General features: G+C 38.1%; 1 protein-coding gene across 1 annotated transcript; it reads left to right on the top strand.

Annotated features, from left to right (window-relative positions):
- Nucleotides 1-17,055: 17,055 nt before the first annotated feature.
- On the top strand, nt 17,056-21,086 carry LOC110861703 (arrestin domain-containing protein 1). The gene is made up of 6 exons (XM_022110828.2): nt 17,056-17,226; nt 17,944-18,111; nt 18,856-19,025; nt 19,689-19,880; nt 20,533-20,709; nt 20,814-21,086. The coding sequence occupies exons 1-6, from the start codon at nt 17,112-17,114 to the stop codon at nt 20,940-20,942; spliced, it is 951 nt and encodes a 316-aa protein (XP_021966520.1). The 5' UTR covers nt 17,056-17,111; the 3' UTR covers nt 20,943-21,086.
- The last annotated feature ends 710 nt before the right edge of the window (nt 21,087-21,796 follow it).

A 21,796-nucleotide genomic window follows, 5' to 3' on the forward strand; every position in this document is an offset into this window, starting at 1 on the left:
GATCAGAATACTTCACCGGCCCGGAAATACATACATAATGTTCATCACCATGTAGTAACGAAGTGCGCCTGTGAGGTATTGCAAACGCAAATATTTACCATTCAGAAACAAACTATTACCAATCCGGGAGGACCCATTTTCTATGCCAGCACGAAGTTTATGTACATATGTGACTTGATCAAATTTTTAAGAGTGTATTTAATATTTGATATTTTTAATTAATTTTTATTATATTTATGCGTATGCATTTTTTAAATACTAATCGAGGACTAAGTCTTATCAGAGTAACTGATATTTTATTAACCCTAATTGGTATTTTTCTTAAGAAAGTCAAGTTTTTACCTTTCTCATTCCCGGGAACAGGCTAGACGCCCCTCGCGCGTGGACCGCAATGAAACCTTTCCAAAAACAAACGATTAAATTTTTTAACAAGTTGTACTCCAAACATGTCATCTTTAAGTACAAATTACCAGTCCAACTTGAAGTCCTGAAAAATGGGACATTCCACGCAGAAAAGTCGAAAAACATGGCTACCATTATTGTCCCTCTGTTGCTTGGATTATTTGCAACGATTGTCTTGGGATTGGCCATCTGGCTAAAGTTACTCTGTCCAGTGACGCCCTTTGTAAAGTTTACGATTGGAGGATGGATCTGGTGCTTGGCTATGGTGACGATTTTCATTTTTGTCTACGCCATCTTCGCGACTAGCTATGCCAATTGTATGCTGCATTCGGTAAATATGACGGATAGGTATGTCGAGGAGTTGGGGCAAGGTGAGAATTCGTATTTGTGAGAAAGACTGATGTGTAAATAAATTTTGCTGATAGTGTTACCATAATATTTCGAACATACCAGGCATCGCATCAGTTATGTCATCTCTTTTGCAGAAATTAAAAATTCTGAGAAACTACGACCCAGCCAGTCTCAAGGTTCTCCATCAGCATTATTTGAGGGAATTTGAGACTGACCAGGTCTTAATTTCTGTCGTAGTTCAAACCTGCGTGGAAGTAGAGTATGTAAATATGTATCATTTTACTTGAGGTTGGATTTGATGTGGCTTATCTAGCTTCTTTATCTCACCCTATCCCCAGTCAGTATCTTTAAACGACAGATTCTAAAATGGCATAAATGTCAGCAGTTTTTAGATAACTACAAGTCTTCATACTGTATTATCAAACTAGTTTTTCAGATTATCTATTTTAAAAGTACTAAATAATTTATGCCTGCATTGTTTAGAATAAATTTCCTCAAAAAACAAATTCAAGATTCTTTTTCAAATCAGAAGTTTTCTAGTACTAAGAATTAGCTTCACATTAAAGCATACAAAGTAGCATTTGTCTAAAAACTCGTTAATAAATTGATGTCAATTTGGAAATTTCCATACCAAGACATTGAATCGGGGTGTAGTGCGATTACAAATTATGCCAGATCAAATTATCCTCCTATGTAACGTTAGGCGAAATGACTTCTATCGCTCCTCTGTTAGAAATATTATGGTAACATTATTCGTAAAATTTACGGGGGCACATCAAGATTAACAATCCAAGGCGGTTATACCATTCCCATGTAAAATTTAGCCGTTCCCGCTCAATTCAGCGCCACCCGTGGTCCAACACTTCTCGACTATATTTTACACACCATAGTTCGCTGGGCGTTGACGATCTACGGAATGATCATTTTTGCGGCCACGCTGCTAAACATGGACCCGACGTATACCGTCCTCTCCTGGGCGTTCAAAACCTTTCCGGTCTCATATAATCTCTTAGTCTGGCTGGCGTTCGAAAATACCGCGCTGCTGAACGTGACCCTAATAATGGTACGATTCGTCACGGTCTACCTCACCGGGATCGACGTGGTCCGCGGATTCATTCTTGTCGCAGTACTGGCCTTGATGGGCGTCCCCCTGTTCAGGAACTTGATTGACTTTTGTGACACCAGCGCCGAGCTCAATGTAAAATATTATTTGGAATAAAAATTAGTCAAATTTACTTAAGGTGGAGTAAATATATGAACTCCGAACTGAGTAGAATGGAGAGTAAAACATCTATTTATAAAAGAGTAGGGAAGGCTGAGTAATGACAGATAAATTGTCCGATCATGCTTTAGTTTTGCTCGAAGTTGAGTAACTTTTGCTAAATCTTGACTAAACTCTACTCAACCTTGAGTTAACGTTACCCAATTGTTATGTCATCCTGTATTTTTCCAAACATTGAGTAAATTTAACACAACCAAGTAAATTCTGCTCAACCCTGACTAAAATCCAAATATGTACTCACCCAGAGTAAATTCTACTCAACTAACTGAGTAAATTTTACTCAATTGCTGTGCCATCATCAATTTAGATAATTTAACCTTGGTTAATATCTACATTTTTACTTTAGACTGTTGGCCACCGAGACGTACAAGTATTTCGGAACGTCACCCTACTGCACGGTATTCCCGCGCAGATGAATCAGATCGCCAGTTCCGTAACCTTAATCATGGTCACCTTAAGTGCGGTCTTCTTCGCCTATGTGATCGTCCGCCTGCTCCCGACCCTGCCGCCGGTCGTGGTCCCGCTCGAGTTCATCGGTCTCTTCATCAGCGTCTACGTCGCCGTGGTGGTTTGCGATTATGGGGCGTACGTTCATGAAAAGAGTGCCAACTTATTGGCCAAGTTTAGAGCAAAGATGGGGAACATGAGACAAGGGCGGGAAGGGAGGATTCTAGCGAGAAATATTAAAAGTTTGCGACCTATCGGGTTGCACGTGGGGGTGGGGGAGACACGTCTCTTTATTTTGGACAAGGACAAGAAAATTTGGGTGCTGAATAGCATGTTGGACTATTCGGTGGATGCAGTAATGGCTTATTAATAGGATTGCATGCCAGATTGACCCAGTGACATGTTGACCCCACCGAAATATATGTATAATGGACACCCTTATGAGCGCCGTGGTGGGCCAAACTAAATAAACCGTTGTAACTCTAGAAGTAAATAGGTCACCCTGTAAACAGTAATGATTTACACATATGTACCTTTGCACGAAAGGTGCAAAACAAAGGGGAAAAACAGATACACATTGGGGTTATGAATAGTTGTGTACCAAAGATACAGAATAACCGGACAAAATATGTAGACTTAATTTTGACAGAATTTTGCATGAATGGTGCAGAATATGGGGGGGAATTTGACACACAATTTCGACATATTTAGATCTAATTGCAACCTACATGTTGTTACGGTATTCTGCAATATTTGGTATTCGTATTCTGCAATATTTGGTATTCACTTTTATTACGTTAATATACAGATTTAAATTTCGGGATACATACCAATATAAAGAATGTGTGTCTATGTACGTACATACAGTTAGCAAAAATTTAAATCGCACATTTTTAGGTGATACCTTTTTCCATTAAATTTCATATGTATGAAACGGATGTATGGCATACGTAATAAGAATTGCTTTTCATAAAGCTGAAAACCATTCATTTATGACATGACAGAAAAATGTACGATTTAAATTTTTGCTATTGTATGTATCCGCACATTTATATACAGTATGTAACTTATTTAATTCTATGATAACATACCAACTTGTATTTTGACCTTATGCTTTGAAAACGACAACTTTTGATTTAGAAACTTTGTACATAAAGGTCAAGTGATTCCGTTAAAAATTCCTTCATACATACTTAGATGATTTTGAATCCTCCGATGGATAATATTTCAGAATTATTTTTTTATAAAAAATGTGTTACTGTTTTTTACCTTGGCAATATTTTTTCTTAGTTTTGAGTAGAGTTGTTTCCATCCTTGAGATAAATTGATAGCGGTTTCAAAGGACATTTTGTTCGAAATATAATTTGTTTGGAAACTTTCATCCACAAGCAGTGAACTTCTTCAAGCAAAAGGTTATAAAAAATAATTGTCAGATATTGTACAAGTCAATAATTTTAAATTTAGAAACCTACATATTTATTGTAGGTACTCTCGGTGCTTCGATATTTCTTCTTATTGGGAGCGGCGATTTAAAAATTTTGTAATCAAATTTTATTTAGTTTTGTGCACGGCATCACTAAGATTTCCCACTTTTTGGGAACTTGTTTATGCTTAAACGAAATGCAGTTTCCAAGCAATTTCCCGAAACTAAAGTCAAGCTTCGATACCATCCGCTTGAGTCATATAAGTACACACATGGATCTGAGACGGATCAAACATTAGTTCACAATTTTCACCCCTGATTAATATGACTACGAACTAACTAGGGCTGGTCAACAAATATTTATTACTCAATATTAATTCAATTAAAAAATTTTGAGACATAAATATCAATTCATCATTAATTTGTTAAAGATTTGTCTACGAACATCTACATATTTCAGGTAAAGCATGTGCCAGAAATAGAGGCACTGGGTATCTGAATTTTTTGCCGGGAAAAATATAATTGTCCGAGCGAAACGTATTTGAGCAGTCGACAGCTGACACGAATTGGGTCCTAGGATAAAATTTTCAGAAAAAAAGAAGCAAAACTGTGAAAATGGGAAGGTCTGAAAGAGAGCAAGTCGCGAGTCGCATTATTCACTACTACAAAAATGTGAGTCCACCCGACAAGAAGAAAACGTCTGACCATTTTGTCGCAGAAGGAATTTCATAATCAACAATTTATCACACAATTAGAAGGTATGAGCAAACTGGGGAAGAAAATTACAAACCAATTCCGGGACGCCTCCCCTCCGAAACCACCCCTCGAAATGTGGCAAGAGTCAGATCAGCCTTCACGAGGACGCGCAGCATATCGGTGAGGATTGCAGCCAGAAAACTGAAAATGGCCCCAACTACCATATCAAGAATTAAGGTCCACAACCTTGGGATTACGGCCAGAACAAAAAAGAATGCCCCAAAATATATTAAGGACCAGGAGGAAAGAGCCAAGACCGGGCTCAGGAAAGTGTACAAGAAAATGAGAGACAAAATTCTTGTGATTGATGATGAGACCTACGTGACCTTTGACCCGTCAGAACTACCTGGAAGGAAGTTTGTGCATGCATCTGACCATGCAGAAGTCGAATATGATCAAAAATTCCAGTCAGTGACTAAATTCCCCAAAAAGTACTTGGTTTGGCAAGCTATTGACGAATTTGGCAATGTGTCGGATGCCTACATATCGGAGGGCACTATGACCTCCCAGGTCTACCTAGAAGAGTGCATAAAACGTTGATTAATTCCGTTTATCATCAAGCATCATGGAATTGATAATGTTTTGTTCTGGCCGGACCTTGCTTCTTGTCATTATGCCAAGATTGTGACACAGTACCTCACCTCGCAAAATGTGAATTTCGTCCAAAAAAAGGATAACCCACCAAATGTCCCTCAAGCGCGTGGGATCGAAAAATTTTGGGCAATTTATAAAGAACTATATTCTAGTCGACGAAATGAGCCCAAAAGTTTGCGTGGATTCAAGCAAATTTGGTCGAATATTTCGAAGAAAGCAGCGGAAGAATTGGGAATCGAGGTGATGCGGCACGCTCGGAAGTATATCACAGGGATCGGATATAAAGGGGTCAGACAAGCTATGTGTGACATTTCAAACAAGTGAATTGGATGGAGATTTCAGGTATGTAGTCAGATTCTAAATCGGACAAATACTTTTCTTGTAAAAAATTCAGATACCCAGTGCCTTTATTTCTGGCACATGCTTTATTTATTACGGCACATAGCATTACCAGGACTTTTGTCATTCGTTATATGCACGCCGTAATAATTATGGCAGAAACTCTATAGCCAATGAACAAATATGTATGATTCTGAATAATTTCTAAAGTTATGTTCGACATGAGTTTGAAAACTGGAGTGAATTTGGAGGGAGGGTTGGCAGATTGTAGAATTTTTCAAACTAATTGCAATTCCGCCGTTATGCTACATGTGAAAAGGTGTGCGAAAAGTTTTAGAATTTTTATAAATGTTATGGGGCCCCCGAAACAATTGGGAAACGGAACTCTTGCCCAGTGTCGAATTAACTTGACATACGATACTTTTCAAAAGAAGCAAGAATTTTTGTCAGTCAGGTAACTAGTTGTATCGGTTATTGGCCGAGAAGGTTTAGATAAGTTGAGGTGGCTTGCGAATCTTCATTTCGGCCGTTTCAAGGGAATAGTTGAACCCTTTCCAATTGGCCCAGAAAACTCCTACCTCAGTGTTCTCCATGGTGCTCGAATTATGATATATCGAGTTCAGATCGGTCTATACAAAATATAAGTAAACTCTGGTCAAGAAACTGGCATTAGTTTAATGGATAGTAACGAATTTACGCACACGGGAGCAATTGTTATACCACCAGCCACCGCGACGCCGCTGGGCACAATGAAAATGATAGTTTCCATCGTTATCACTGTCACTTGTACTGAACTGGCACCCATTACAATAACCTAAGGAATCCCCTGCAAAATACAGAATGACAGTCAGACCTAAGTTGTGCATATGGGTTGGATGTTCGAATTTGTGTACATAATATTACACGTGGGGGCGTAGAATTATCTGACCAGCCTAAAAAATCTGTAGAAAGCTGAGGAGGAACAATTTAAGAGTCTTTTGCTACTAGTAGACTTCAAACTTCAAGTTCTTCTTACATCATCGAGAAATCCCCTTCCCTGTTAGAGACTTCTGTCTGTCATGGTAACGGGTATAAAAGGATTTTTTTGAATAAATTGCACCCTTAAGTACGTAGGTACTTAAGGGTGAAATTAAACCTATGCTGGATAGTTTTGGTAATTCAGGAACGCCAGGACAAAAATTCCAAAACATTCCAAAAATTCAGAAAAAAACTATCAATAATGAAGGAGAACTTATTTGTGACTATCTTGATGAAAAGGGACCTTATTCACCAAATATCTAACAAGGGACACTCACGGCCTGTCATTTGAGTCCAGGGTATACACACTGTTTTTTTTAGAATTTACTAGGACCCCAGATGAAGGATTCATTCATATTTCCGTGTTAAACTCATGTTTGGCGTCGTGCCGTGGCGCCAAAGCCGCCAAATGTGAATGTTTTTATTTTTGAAACCGCCATAACTTTTGAAATCCTGGACGGATTTTCAAATATTTTTGCAAAAATCATGGCAATGAGTTTAACTTTCGTCTCCCATGAAATTTTTTCTAAAATTATCGCTTTTAACTTTTCGAAAAATTTCGTAATTTTCTTAGAAATGAGTGTCGTCGAAAAATGCTAAAAATGTCTCAAAAATTAGAAATTTTTTATTTTTATTTTTTTCTCAAAAGTTTTGACTTTTGTCATCATTTTAAGCATAAAGTTTTGAAAATCCGACATAAGCTGCAAAAGTTTTGGGGGTTTGAAATTGGTCAAAAATGCAAATATTTAAGTTTGGCGGCACGCCATGGCGCCAAAGATGAGTTTTACACGGAAATATGAATGAATCCTTCATCTGGGGTCCTAATACATAGATTCTAAAAAAACAGTGGGTACCCTGCACTCAAACGACAGGTCGTAAGTGTCCCTTGTCAGTACTTTAGCGACTTTAATTTGTTTGGAAAGTTCTTGCCTCCGGTTTTAATTTGCCATTTATTTCAGCTCAATCTGTCAACTGCAAGTAAAGTTATTTAAATTCAAAATGCTGCATCTTCAATATGGCAAAACGGCCTATTTGGCGAAAATTTTCTTGCTGATTAAATTTTGAACAATGTATTAAAATTTAATATTGTAGCTCATATGGCGCTAATATCAGATTTGCATAGACCAATACAAGCCTGACTAACCTTAAGTTTTAAATTTGAGGTTTATCGCCTGAGGTTAAGTGTCAAGGTCACGTTAAGGTCCTCAAAAAGCGTAATTAACAAAGTTCCAAACTATTAACAACATTTCTTCTTCTTGATAAAGTTCGGTACAGATTTTATCTAATGAATCCATTCTATCGTTGGGGTTAATGAGTTAACTTAAAATAATAATCAAAATTCAGAATTTCGATCTTTGAACAATCTAATTAGAACAGAGAATCTAATTGTTTGGCAAAATTCAACAGGATTGAAAACCAGGGTTAGAAATCGAGGCAAAGGCCAGATTCTAGGTAGTCTAAGATAATTTTAAACATTATTTCCAGCAATATCCGACCAATTTTTAATGGTTTTGAGACAAAACGCAAAGCTAGCAAAAAACCTCTTACATGTTAGCTTGTAGCTCAAAAACTACTGCTGGACGCCAATATTATTACGGGTTTCTTATGCTCAGAAAATTACGGAAATTTTAAGCCATCATATATCAAAATCGTTACTAGCATAACCGCTGGAAAGCACGATCTCATGGTAATGTCTATTTTATTAGGAATAAAATTATCGACCCCCTTAGCATTATGGATTTTCCCCCTAAATTGTGGCAATGATCCACAATAGACATTATACCACTTCTTAGCAATCCGTAGAAAAAAGGAAGGCATTTTATCAGTTGGCATACTGGAGCCTGAATCCGGTAAATTTTCCTGGGTGCCGGTAGATAATAATGAAAGCTACGTTGCAAATTGCAAATTTGACTGCGATTCAAAGATGTTCGGACCCGCATTCTACAATTGCTTATGCACACCCATGGTCTTGACGCGGATGCTACCTACAAGCTTAATTGGGAGGGATTCCCTCTTCAAGGTGTGTGAGTGTCTGACAAAGATAGGAAATTTCATCCCGTAGGGTATGTCATAGCAACGGTTTGGCGGGAAACGGGTACCTCCACGCCCCACAGCTATTTACGTCATTGCCGACAATCTTACGAAAATTGCAGTTTACAATTAGTCGGTATGTATGTACTATGTGGGGTAACCAGACTACTCATTAAGAAAGATAACCAGGCCAGCGGTGGTAGCGCATTAAAGGCTAATTGCCGACTCCCCTAAAGGACACTTGCGTTTAATATTGCGAATTCTGCCATTCGCGATCGTTTAAAAATCTTCCAGACTTAGCAATGAATCTTGCTAACCTGGCAAACGGCATTTCAAGTAATTCCTCAGAGGTCATGTAAAGCCCTTCGAGTACTACCAGTCTGGTCATCGCAAAACAATCACACGCTGTAATAAAGTGATACCCTGTTTCCTGCCCCTGTCCACATAAGCAGCCAGGGGACGACACCAGGTTCAAATTATACAGATGTGAGTTCAAAGTATTGTGCCCCGTTATTACCTGGACCAAATGGCGCAGTGAATTACGGTTTAATTTTACAATATTTCCCACGTTTGCCTGATATGGCTCCTTAAGAAAAAGTTTGGTCTGCTTACACAGATGAGTTCCCTGCCACCTAGATTTGTGTGCTTGTTCAGCCCACTCCCTACAAGCCTTTTTACGGTCCGATTTCTCAGGCCCGCAAACGGTTATTTTACTAGAGAGGTTATTACAAAGGTCCATATGTGACATAGGCCCTTTGAATCCCCTCCCATACCATCCCAACCATTGGTTGTTCACTTGCATACGATACATTGTTGAAATTGCGACTCTTTGAATCCGTATGTCCATCGGTTCAAGCCCGAATAGACATTTTAAACTCGCAGAGGGAGTACTCCTCATGGTTTCAGAGGTCGACAGCATTGCCACCCTCTGTACCCTATCCAGGAGTTTCATATGGCATTTGACTCTCGAAGCACTACACCACACCACTGCTCCATACTCCATTGTCGGACGGACAATGGTTTTATACATCCACATCACTGTAGAAGGTCTTAGTCCCCAAGTGGGTCCAATCGCCCTTTTACAGACAGCCAGGGCCATCATACCCTTCGTAGCCCTGTCCGTACAATGTGGTTTCCAAGATAGCTTGTTATCAAGTGTGACCCCAAGATATTTTGCAGATTTAGTAAACGGAATAGGTTTTCCAGCAATACTAAGTAAAGCTTCGCCCCCTACCCTCTTGCTCGTGAGTAGAATGGCAGCCACCTTGTCGCCCTCAACGCCGAGGTCTACTTGCTGACTCCACCTATTCACTATGTTGATGCTCCGCTGAGCATGCTGTACCACCGTCCCCAGATCCAGTCCACGACTCAAAGTACTTATATCATCGGCATAGCCGTTTGAGTACACCTGTGGTAAAGAGTTCCTCAATTTCTTGAGTACCTCATCCACCACTAGGTTCCAAAGCAGGGGAGAAAGTACGCCAACTTGTGGGCAGCCCCTTTCCGCTACTCTGCTTAACCCGTGAGATGCCGTACGCACCACCCGGTTTCTTAGCATATTCGAAATTAATCTCGCACATACCGGATCGACCTCATTCTTATACATACCATCCTCAATGGACCGAACCGTCGCGTCGCTGAAAGCCCCCCGAATGTCCATGAACACAACAATTGCATGCTCACGTGTCCTCAGGGTTCCCTCAGCCCTCGCCACGATCTGGTGCATTGCGGATTCCGTTGACCTACCTTTCATATACGCGTACTGGTTGTTGTCCATCAGTCCCCCTATAAGTTCGGGAGATGTGCCAGTCAATCAATCTACGTTCAAATGTTTTGAGGAAGAATGAGGTTAACGAGATGGGTCTCCAACTGTTAGCCCTTTCGTAACTATCCTTCCCTGGCTTTGGTAAAAAGATGACCTTAGTCTCCCTCCACCCCCCGGAGTGTAGCCAAAGTGCAAGCACGCCCTCATCACCGTAGCAAGAGGTCCACTCACACTTCCACTGACCTCCTGGAGCATTCGGGGAAATACCTCATCCACTCCCGCCGCCTTATGAGGACCAAATGACTTGATTGCCTTTTCCACTAGCTCCGGGTTGACATAATTGTCAATCCCCTCAGTGGTTTCCACTGCTTGAGACATTCCCCGTTGGTCCCCTCTCGGGTCCGGTGGGTAATGTTTCTCAAGCAGAAGTTGCAATGATTGTTTCACATCCACGGTATACCCACCATTCGTGTCCTGAATGCGCCCGAGTCGATTGACTTGGTCATTTTTCAGTACACGATGTAGCCGAGATGTTTCATGCGTGGAATTGCAGTTTACAATTAGTCGGTATACATTTGCTGTGCCACTGGAATTGAACAGTCTACTCTTTGATATGCAAGTTCTAAAATATGAAATAATGTGGGAGCTGGAAATCAGTCACCTGCAATTCCAGTGTATCCAGAGACTGTTAGTCGGTACTTATCTTTGCTACCCGCCACTTCGAAGACGTCAAACATCGCGTATCTCTTCTCCCCATTCCAATCTTCCAGATCCACCTTCAACTGTGTATATCCCTCTGTTGTGAGTTCATGGATGGCTTTCAACCCTGATTTATGATTCAAGGCGAATTTGCATAATTTTGCACAATTTGTATTTTCAAATTGGTTTAACCTATCCAAAAATCCCCCCCAATAGTGCCAAATCCATTCTCGTAGACAGCCCAAATTCTGTCAAAATTGGTCCTCTCCGTCCCTGGAAGGCTTGGGGTTCCCCTTCGCTGAATGATGATCCACTCGTTGTCACAGAGTATCTATTGTCATAGGCATTTGTGAGAAACTATTCTCCAACCTCGTCAGAATTTACAATTTAAAATTATCAACCCAAGATATAATGAATAAATTACCAGTTTATTACGAATATTGGACCCCCTAGGACCCCCGTCGGTGAGGCAGGCAGTCTGACAGTATTATAAAGTTTTATTTTTAGAGTTAAAAAACTTTAAATAGCTGTTGTTAAGTTCGTTGACCTCTTACATTGTTGACATGGTGCTTCAAACTTCCAAACTCTGTCAAGATAGTGGTTACACCTTGAAAAACTTTCGAACTAGTGTTTCTTATCTCTCTCAGGATCTCTTGCTGATATTTCCCCACCGTTGCGAGTTGATTCGTCAAGTTGTTGAACACATTCTGTAAAATATTATGCTGCTGTAATACAAAGTTTTAAATTGCCTTAAACCTGTGTTCAGTGATGAGCTAATCCTACTATTATTTGTTCATGTCATTAAGAGGCTACGAGCCAGTTCGTATTAGCCACTTGTGCTGAATGTGCATGTGCATCTGTACCTGGTGAATCAGGGACCTAATGATTTCGGGTTTAGATTTGATCTGAATTAACGTGTAATCACAATCTGCAATCCGTAATGTGGCACTTCTAATATGTAACCCATAATACCGGGAAGCTAACAACAAAAATAATCCTAATGTTATTGTTTCATTTTAATTCAAGTTGGGATTAAAATGGGATTTCATCAGCTCAACCTGCTGATGATTATCTGGAAAAAGTTGCGTACTCCCGCCTCCGGAGGCCGGAGTACGTACTCCAAGCCCGGAGTACTCCGATCTATGTGTGGGGATGTGTGGGAACAACGCAAATAATGCTTGCGAAATAATCGTCAAAAAACTTTGGTTTGATGTTGTTGTTCACTCATGGGATGCTACAACAAAGTAATTAAGTCACCATTTTATGCTTATTTGGTTTTCAGTTTTTTCAGAATTTATTAAGTAGCTTCAGGCTACTTTATGCGAAGACTTTGTCCGTCTCTCTGTCCGTCCGTCTGTCAGCAGGATAACGGGAGACAAAATGAGATTTTGAGTTGAGGCAAAATAAGATTTTTAGTTCAATTTAATCTATAGATGAAATAGGCTTAAAGTAAGTGTTCCCGAGTTGTGCCACACCCCCTCAGGGCGCTCTAATTTAATTTTCAGTTTTTTTCTGTATTTTATTTGCAGCTGTTTTGGAATTTTGTTTTCATTTTTTTTTGCGATTTTACTTTATACTCTTGTTTACAATTAAGTTTTCAGTTTTTTTTAATTTCATTTTCATCTTTGTGAAATTTTATTTTCAGCTTTTTGCAATTTTATTTTAAACTTTTTGACCCAATGTGCCTTTTTTGCAATTTAATTTTCTTTTTTTTTTTAATTTAATTTTCAGCTTTTTTGGGATGCTATTCTCAGCTTTTTTGCAATTTTATTTTATACTTTTTTGAGATTTAATTTTCAGTTTTTTTGACAATTTAATTTGTATAATTTTTCAAATTTTATTTCTAGTTTTTTTAAATTTTATTTTCAGCTTTTTTGTATTATCTACAATTTTTGCAATTTTATATTCATCTTTTTTCAGTTTGGTTTTAAGCTATACTTTGCTAATATTACTGCAAGTAATTAGTATTTTAGTTGTTCTTCAACTTGTAAATTCGAAGCCAACCAAAGCAAAAAAATTTTGGATTTATATAAAATTTGGATACAGTTTTTTGGATCAATGCTAATTTAGCATTGATCTAACAATGCGAGATTATGTAATTAGCATTGCTAATTGCATAAATGTTCGGCTTCATTATGAGATTTTTGAGATTTTCCATGTGCGACTTGAATTTCCAAGTATCATTTTCTATTTCCAGGTTTACATGTTAAACATGAATTTTCGATTTAACAGTCCAAGTCAATGATAACGTTTAAAATTGCGCGCTAAATTTGGACATTAAATTACTTTTTCTCTAATATATAATTTTATGAATTTTTTGTTCAACCTGTCCCAAAATTTATAAAAACTCACAAAAACCCGCGGGTTGGGTTTGTTTCAGAAAAACCCTGGGGTTGTCCGAACCCTGGGTAGGATTGACCCCAAAAGTTGATATCCTCCTCATACGTCCTACATATCTATGTAAATATGATACCGAAAAACCGATCTCCATTTGGGGCTGTACATAAAGCATTATTCGATTTTGTCAATATTTTAGGTTAATATTTTTGAGGAATTTTGACCCTCATCCCGCTGGTGTGACCCAAAATATATGCCCCATGTCATAATTAGTACGGGATGTCTTGACCCCCATCAAATCGATGACATGCATTCTGCAAAGTCCCTAAGTTATTTTGGTGACTAATCACCAACGTGCTAAAAGTCTGCATGTCGAGCTTACACGTTGTCACAATCTGTCACATACCCCACCCCAGTGGGTGTGGCTCTCGACGACAAAACCCGTGCTTTTCCCAAAACACGGGTTGTAATATGTCGTTTTTCTCCACTCGATGAGGAGATCTTGATGCAATAATTCCAGAAACCACACCCCCAGTGGGCGTGGTTCTCAGAAAATTTTAGATTTCAACGAAACCTACGTGGCATTTTTCTAAACAAGAAGGTATTAGTGAATGCAACGTCTACTAATACATAAAAAGTACGAGGAATCCAATAAAGACAAATTCAAAGTCCCAACTTGTCGATCTGTAAAGCTAGCGACGACAAAAATCAAAAATCGCATAAAAAAATCTTAAGAAATTATCCATCAACGACAATGGCTGCAGCCATTAAATGGGAGGTCAAGATTTCAAAAATCTATCTGACGAGGGAAACCTCTTTGGTGCCATGAGCTCCCAGCATACCCACTATATACATTAGATGCAGTTTTTAATACTAGTCCGATGATGTGACAAAATTTCCGTGTTAAAATGACATTTGGTCAAGTTGTGACGATTTTAGTGACGCGCGGAACGGTCACTTTCGCCATGCTTTTAACAGCGTGGTACACTTTCACTACACGCTCCTCGCTCATCTCGCTTAAATCTCAACCATTCACTCATCGCGCACACGTTTAACTGTACTTACAATATCATCACAATTTACTATTTATAGATTTTCATGAATTTTTCGGTTCGAGTTTAAAAATTATGTTGAAAAAAATAACACAACTTCTTATGATTTTAAAAAGTGGAGGGATTTCTTCTTAACAGATTGTGAAATGCGCGTTACGATTTTATAATTTTTAAACTCGAACCGAAAAATTCATGAAAATCTATAAATAGTAAATTGTGATGATTTACTGACGTATACGTCAGTAAATAGCATAGAACACCAAACAGCTCAGATAGAACGGCACATCCAAGGAAAAAAATTCGAAACTTTCGAAATTAATTTCTCAGCTGTTCATGGCCATGGAGTCAAAACGTTCAAGGGTTAAGGTTCACTCATGGCCAACTATCATTGGTAAAAATTTGGAGCCGATCTGTTATTATCAACCTCGGAAGCTCCCCTCCTAAGTCCAAATGCAGTCAAATAAATTTCAAACTTATTTCTTTTAGAGTAACAATAATCAAAACCAGATGTTCGAGGGGCAAAAATATTGATTTTGTAAAGACTTGCGTAGAGTGGAGAGCATACCGTCGTACTAATTCTATAAAGACCGAAGTGCAGTAGATAGTTAATTTTATAAAGACCGAAGTGCAGCCATTTATTTATTTTAAAAAGACCTAACTGCAATTCCAGAGTTAGTTACTTATTCAAACTTGGATTTTAAACTGAAATACTAATACTTTAACAACATGAGGCTAATCCTGATATAATTTCAAAATTCAAAAACCATACCCTCTGGGGGTGTGGTTCTCGGGGCCTATTTTATACTAAATAAAATATTACATGCAATATATCATTTTTCTCAGCGCAATGAGGCCATTCCAACGGAATATTCCAAATTTAAAAACCACACCCTTAGGGGGGTGTGGTTCTCGGAGCCTATTTTATATCACATAAAATTTGTCATGTAATATATTTATTACGGGAATATTAATACAAATAATATTTAGCAATATTTCCTTTGTTGTTGGGTTACATGATTTCTTGGACTAACAATTTAGGTCTCCCAACGTATGCCCACAGATTTAGTACGACGATACATTTGTTGTGAAACGCTACGACTAATTCCGGATTCTGTTCGATAGGGAAGAGCTGAAAATGGGACATTGTATTTCTCCAAGATGGAAAAAGCGAAAATATATCGAAATGCGATTTCGAAATGCTACGAATGTCAAAAGATTCGTAATTTTTTTCATCAATACGAATCGAGCATTTTTCGGTGTTGTAAATTCGAATTAGGCTTCAGAATCTAATCCCGACTAACAATGCAATGGTGTTAAGTGTAAGATCCCGATTTAGTTGAGAAATTTTGAAATTAGATGGCCCATAGCAATACAGACAACGTTTCTTCAGGCAGTTTGTGCGATGGTCAGAATTTGCCAAAATATTTTAAGTCAAATTTAAAAAATGCACAATTTATAGAATATAATAGAAATTGAGTTTGCTTCCTCTGCCTGGTAAATATTGCCCATTTTTCAACTTTGACCTCAAATATTTTGACAAATTCTGATGCCTCAAGAAACGCTGGCTGTATTGACATGGACCACATAATTTCAAAATTCCAACCAAATCGGAAGGTTACACTTCACACCATCACGTTGTAAGTTGCACCGGCAAAAAATGGCTTGAAGGATTAGTAAAATCTGCTTAAATTCACAAAATATGAAGTCGGCCTAAATTTCGAAGAAATCGATCCCCCTCAACTTTTTAACTTTGCCTTGAGTGAATGTGGAGGTGGACAGTACAAATTCTTAACCATGCCGATCGAGTTATATACCTATGTACGTTTACATTCTGGTAATAATCGTAACCCGATTTCTAAGACTGTAGGTTAAACATTCCCTAAATAAATTTCCCTTAGAGAAAGGGAATCACACGAATATTGCAACACATTACAGGTCAAGCATATATGCATAAATTTATATTATTAAATTATTAATATATTTATATCTATTTTGACATCTTTCCATCCTTTCGTTTAAAATGATTTTTTAAACGGTTTTGAGGACTTGATTTCTAAAAACTCTACAGTTTTATTTATACTTGACTGGATATGTAATATATTTATATTATTAAATTATTAAATTATAAATATATTTATGCATAAATAATGGCAATGAAATTTTGACACTTAAAACTTATATTGCACTAATTCAGCCTTCCTCCACAATAACTCCAGAACATCAAACCAAGGATAAGCTCAAGGTTATGATAAGTGTGGACGTGACTGCAGATAAGCCAAACAATGCAATGGTTTAGTAGTTCATATGCACTTAATCGGCATTCTCATATGTAGATTCTGCATGATCCAACGTAGCGGGCCGTACATAAAGGATGTGATGGATTTTCTGGGAATTTTGACCCCAACCACACTCGTGTATTCGCCCCAAGCCATAATTAATATGAGTTTCATTGACCCCTATCTCCTCTAAAATCGATCACATCCCTTCTGCACAGTCTCCAACACGTACATACGTCAACCAGAGAAAACTAATCACCTACCTCACTGCCCTTTCATTTCGCAAAGGTCATCCGACGTGCCCAGTTGCATCCACTTAAACTCGGTAATATTACATCCGATGAGTCGAATCGACTTGAAAATATGTTTGCAGAATCAGAAATTTCTGCCAGGATGTCCAATAATGGGCACCGTTGAGGTCACCAATAGCGGCGACAAGGTCATCGAGGTGAACGGTGAGTTTGCATAAACTAATATGAATTTCTATAGACTTTTAAGTATTTAAGTACCCTGTTAGAAATCCGCAGATATTGATTTCTCGGTATTAACCCTTTAACATTTATGATTATCAACAAGAAAATGCTTTAAATCGGGGACGCTATAAGTATGTTGTGGTCATGGCGCGGGAGGAGAAATTCAGGAGTTTTAATAAAACTCGAAAAAACTGAAAGATCAAAAATTTAACATTGCGTTGCATAGGGAAATATCAAAGTTTTCGGGAAGAAAATCTTCAAATTTAGCTTGTCTAGGCATAGGAGAAATCCCTCAAAGTTTGCAACAAATCTTACATCGCGGAGAGAAAATGGTGAAAATCAATGACCTCCTAGAAACGACAATTGTCTTCATTCCGCGCCATGACCACGATTTTTTACAACGACTTTTGTCTTACTCCCGAATTAAACCACAAAACGACAATTGGCGTCGTTACGGTTTAAAATGTTAAAGTTGCTACAACTGGATATGTATGGAAATTATACCGGTCCGTAAAAGTTTGATACCAATATTGTAAAACTTTAATACCGGGTTATTACTACACCGTATTATTTATCAATACCACGTTGGTATATAGAGTCATAGATGAATGAATACCGCCTGGTATTATATTATGTAGTACTGGATTTCTAAGAGTGTATTTACATATGACCATACTTTTCTTTAATTGGAACGAACAGAAGTCTACATCAATCTGTGGGGACAGGAATTTATCAAATTCAAAATTTCATCATGTGCCCCTTACTGCTGTTTTTTTGGCGTCGGTTGCGTTTACCGTTGTACGGAAACGACAACATATGAAGATGGCGTTACCATTGTGGATGAGACGATTACTCTTCTTGATAGAGGTGAACTTAAAAATGGATTTAAATAATCATGCAAATTATGTATTACTTAACCTCTTAACGTCAATCGGACTTGTTATTAGTAAATATAATTTCCCTTCTGTACCACGTTGATTTTATAATCACATCTGATATCAATCAATTAAAATTTTCTATCAGTTTCCAATTTTCGAGTTTTTTTACGAGAAACACGAAAATCAACTTTTTAACATATGTACGTCGATGTAGAGAAAATTCCATAATTTTGGAAGAAATATATCGCAAAAAATCCACTTTTCACCATCGTGTTTTCCACAATATGTATATCAATGAAATTTTCTTTTTTTAAGAAATTTTGATGTCAAGGAAATTTAGCCAGTGCACGCATTTGTGTATTTGGTAGTCAACAGAATACACAAATGTGTGTACTGCATAAACTTCCTTGGCACCAAAATATATTTGAAAAAATAATATTTCTTCTGTATTTTGTGAAAAACTTGATGAAAAGTGGATTTTGTTCGATATTCTTCTTCACAATTTATGGAATTTTCCCTATACCGACCAATGTTAAAAAGCGGAGTTTCCTGTTTTTCGTTAAAAAACTCGAAAATTGCATACTGGATTTTAATTGGTTGCGATCAGGTGTAATTTTATGAAATCAACATCGTTCTGGGGGGAAATATTTTATTTTAAAAAATCAGTAGTACGAAAGTCGTTAACGAACATACATAGCTAACTTGAATTATGTAAATGAATCACCTTTTACAGCTCTTCTTCCAAAGGGGAGGCACAGCTTCCCATTTGAGTTCATGCTGGAGGAAGGATGCCCATCCACGTTCGAAACGAAGCTGGGTCTGGGAGGTCATGTCCAATACGGTTTGAAAGCATTTCTGAAAGTTCCCGGTAAAGCGAAGTATACTGACTCGTGTGGAATTAGGGTAAGATTTCGGCGATGCACGTTTTCATTTTCGCTAAAGTTATGTCCGTCCGTGTTGATCCGAGAAATTATCAACGGTTGCGAATCAGAGGTCGACGCCCACAAATTTTCGGCGGCGGCGGCGCCAGTTTCTGGTGATTTTTTCATCGGCGTCGGCAGCGTGGCGCGGCGTCGCCATCTTGAAGGTATAGGAAATCAAATTTTTCGGCGGCGGCGGCGGCGCGTAAAATAGTACCGGCGTCGGCGGCGTATGGTCGGCGGCGTCGACCTCTGTTGCGAATTTAGGGACGATATTCTTTTGAAACGTGTTTCAAAACTATTTATGAATTGTAACAGATTTTTGACCAACATAAACCAACTGGTTATTCATTTTAATGAATGCCACAATGTGGCAACACCCTAGTTTCACCTTTTGGTTATATGCGTTTCAGTGGTTTATTTCTACACGAGTAGTTTAACTCGCATTTGCGAGCCCTGTTTATTAGCCAATCTCAACCTGCCTCAAGTGGTGCGGGAATCAAAAAAGCAGATGCACACAAAGACAAGTAGCAATTATTTTTATGAAACAAGTTTATGTAGTGGCCCGTCATAACCCAAGGGCCAAGATCAACTTGCAATATACACACACACCACTACCAAATTCTTATTATTGATTATTGATAAGGTGGAAGGCATCTTGGATATCCGAAAGTTTAACCAAAACGGCCCACTATGCGTGCAACAAGCCAACAAAAAAGTGGACGTCAAGGTGCAACTTCCCAAAACAGGGTACCTTTCCGGCGAGCGTATTCCCGTCAAAGTGACCATAACTAATCTAAAGGGGTCTTCAGGCAATGCGGAAATAGCCATTGTAAAGGTGTGCTTCGCTCTATAATTTAGCTGAAAGACGCTCATGCTACACTCAAAGACACCCTGTGGCCAAGTTATTACCAGGCGGTGTATCTGTGTGACTCAGTAATTAAGTTATTATTTAGTGGTAGACATTCTTTTACTAAACCGGTAATAACCCCGGTCGCCAAATTGGAAAATGCTACCAGGAGGTTACTAATTTTCTAAGTCTCAATAATATAAATTAATCAATCAATCAACCAATCAATAATAATAAATTAATTACCATGCAGTAAGGTCATATTGATCTCGGCCGGGTAATAACTTACAATGGAGGTCTCCCAAAGTATGCTCACAGATTTGGACCAAACTAGCGTCAATCGATCACAAATATAATTAGTATGAAATTTGCAAAAATAAAAAGAGGAGAAAACGCACCCCCAAGGCAGGCAAATTTTTCATTTTCCATATTTACTGTGCATTTTTCCCGCTTTTTATGCAAATACCACCCCTAAACTTGAGCATTGGCAGATAGTTCCATTTGAAAATTTCATACTAATTATATTTGTCATCAATTGACGCTAGTTTGGTCCAAATCCGTGAGCATACGTTGGGAGACGTCCATTGTTAGTCACTGGGTTTCTTAGAGTGTAGTTTAACCTTCATAAATGTTTGTACAGAGGGTGGAGTTGGTTTCCCGAAAGTATGGAAAAAGCAGCAAAGAAGATATAACTTTGGTTAATTCAAAGACTTGGAACTGGGCAAGTGGGGAATGGTTAGATAACCTAGAACTTCCGATGTGTACCCCAACAAATTTATGTGGGGCTGAGTGCATTGCGGTCGACTATTTTGTTCAGGTCAATAAAAAATAAACCATGATTTATTTTTAACATGAATGTTAATTTATCAAAGTATGAAAATTTTGAATAATTTCGTAATTAATCCCCTATTTGATTGATAGGTTAACGTGAAAGGAGTCGACGTATTCGTTCCAATTGTCATTGGAGCAATTGCTTCGGCTGAGGAGAACAGCTGGGCTGGGTCACCTGATGGGTATCAAGGAGTCGAAAATTATACTTATGAAGATTAAAATTTAATATTTGCGAGATTCTGTAAAAATTGGAGAAGGGTATGAATTCTACAGGTATTTTGAACAATTGTGAAGAATTTATGTTGATGCAAGTATGCATATTAATAAAGCGTCTTTAAACTTTAATAAACTGTGGAAATCATAGATATAATCAAGTATCGCAGGTGGTATTCTTGTTTTTGCTCGACTTATTGTTCTGCTTATCGTTGTCGTCATTTGTCGATTGTCAGTCGTCATTTTTGCTGTTTTTTGTATTGATGTTCAATATATAGTCGAATTTCATGTTGCCCCGATCACTTTTTTTCATGGCGGGACCATTTGACTGTTGATAAAATGTGGCCCATAGTCGTAGGAACATTTTTTGGTAAAAATCTCATTTTACCCCTGACCACACCCCTTTGCCGCCAGTGGGTGTGGTCGAAATATCTGTGCTAATTTATGACACCACATGGTGCAAACAGAATAGAAAAATATTGTTCCGTTCTGACGTTATGTCGATTTTTGTTATTTCTGTTTGACCACTCCCCCTGACCTATGCATAGGTCAGTTACTACTCCCTCATCTCTCGACTCATTAATCTTACAATGGAGGTAGCCTAACGTATGCTCTCAGATTTTGGGCAAATTAATCTCAATCGATGGCAAATTTAATCATACGTTGGGACACCTCCATTATTAGTTACGCTCTCAGAACAACCATTTCCCGTAAGGAAGGTACTCATAATAGAATGGATAGTTGAATGGAAATCGTTATATAATGATTTCCATTCAACTATAATTGATTTATATAAATCAATTGTACTTATTGATTAATTCATAGGGTGTTATCAACATGATAAATTTTCATAATAGTTA

This window comes from Folsomia candida, unplaced genomic scaffold (genome assembly GCF_002217175.1).
Source record: "Folsomia candida strain VU population unplaced genomic scaffold, ASM221717v1 Fcan01_Sc044, whole genome shotgun sequence".
NCBI classification, from domain to species: Eukaryota; Metazoa; Arthropoda; class Collembola; order Entomobryomorpha; family Isotomidae; genus Folsomia; species Folsomia candida.

Bases quoted from the DNA above. Each gene is read 5' to 3' on its own strand.
- LOC110861703 (XM_022110828.2), top strand. From the start codon at position 17,112: ATGAGTCGAATCGACTTGAAAATATGTTTGCAGAATCAGAAATTTCTG. The intron at 17,227-17,943 runs GTGAGTTTGCAT...TGGAACGAACAG, and splicing joins CAAGGTCATCGAGGTGAACG to AAGTCTACATCAATCTGTGG. The intron at 20,710-20,813 runs GTCAATAAAAAA...TTTGATTGATAG, and splicing joins CGGTCGACTATTTTGTTCAG to GTTAACGTGAAAGGAGTCGA.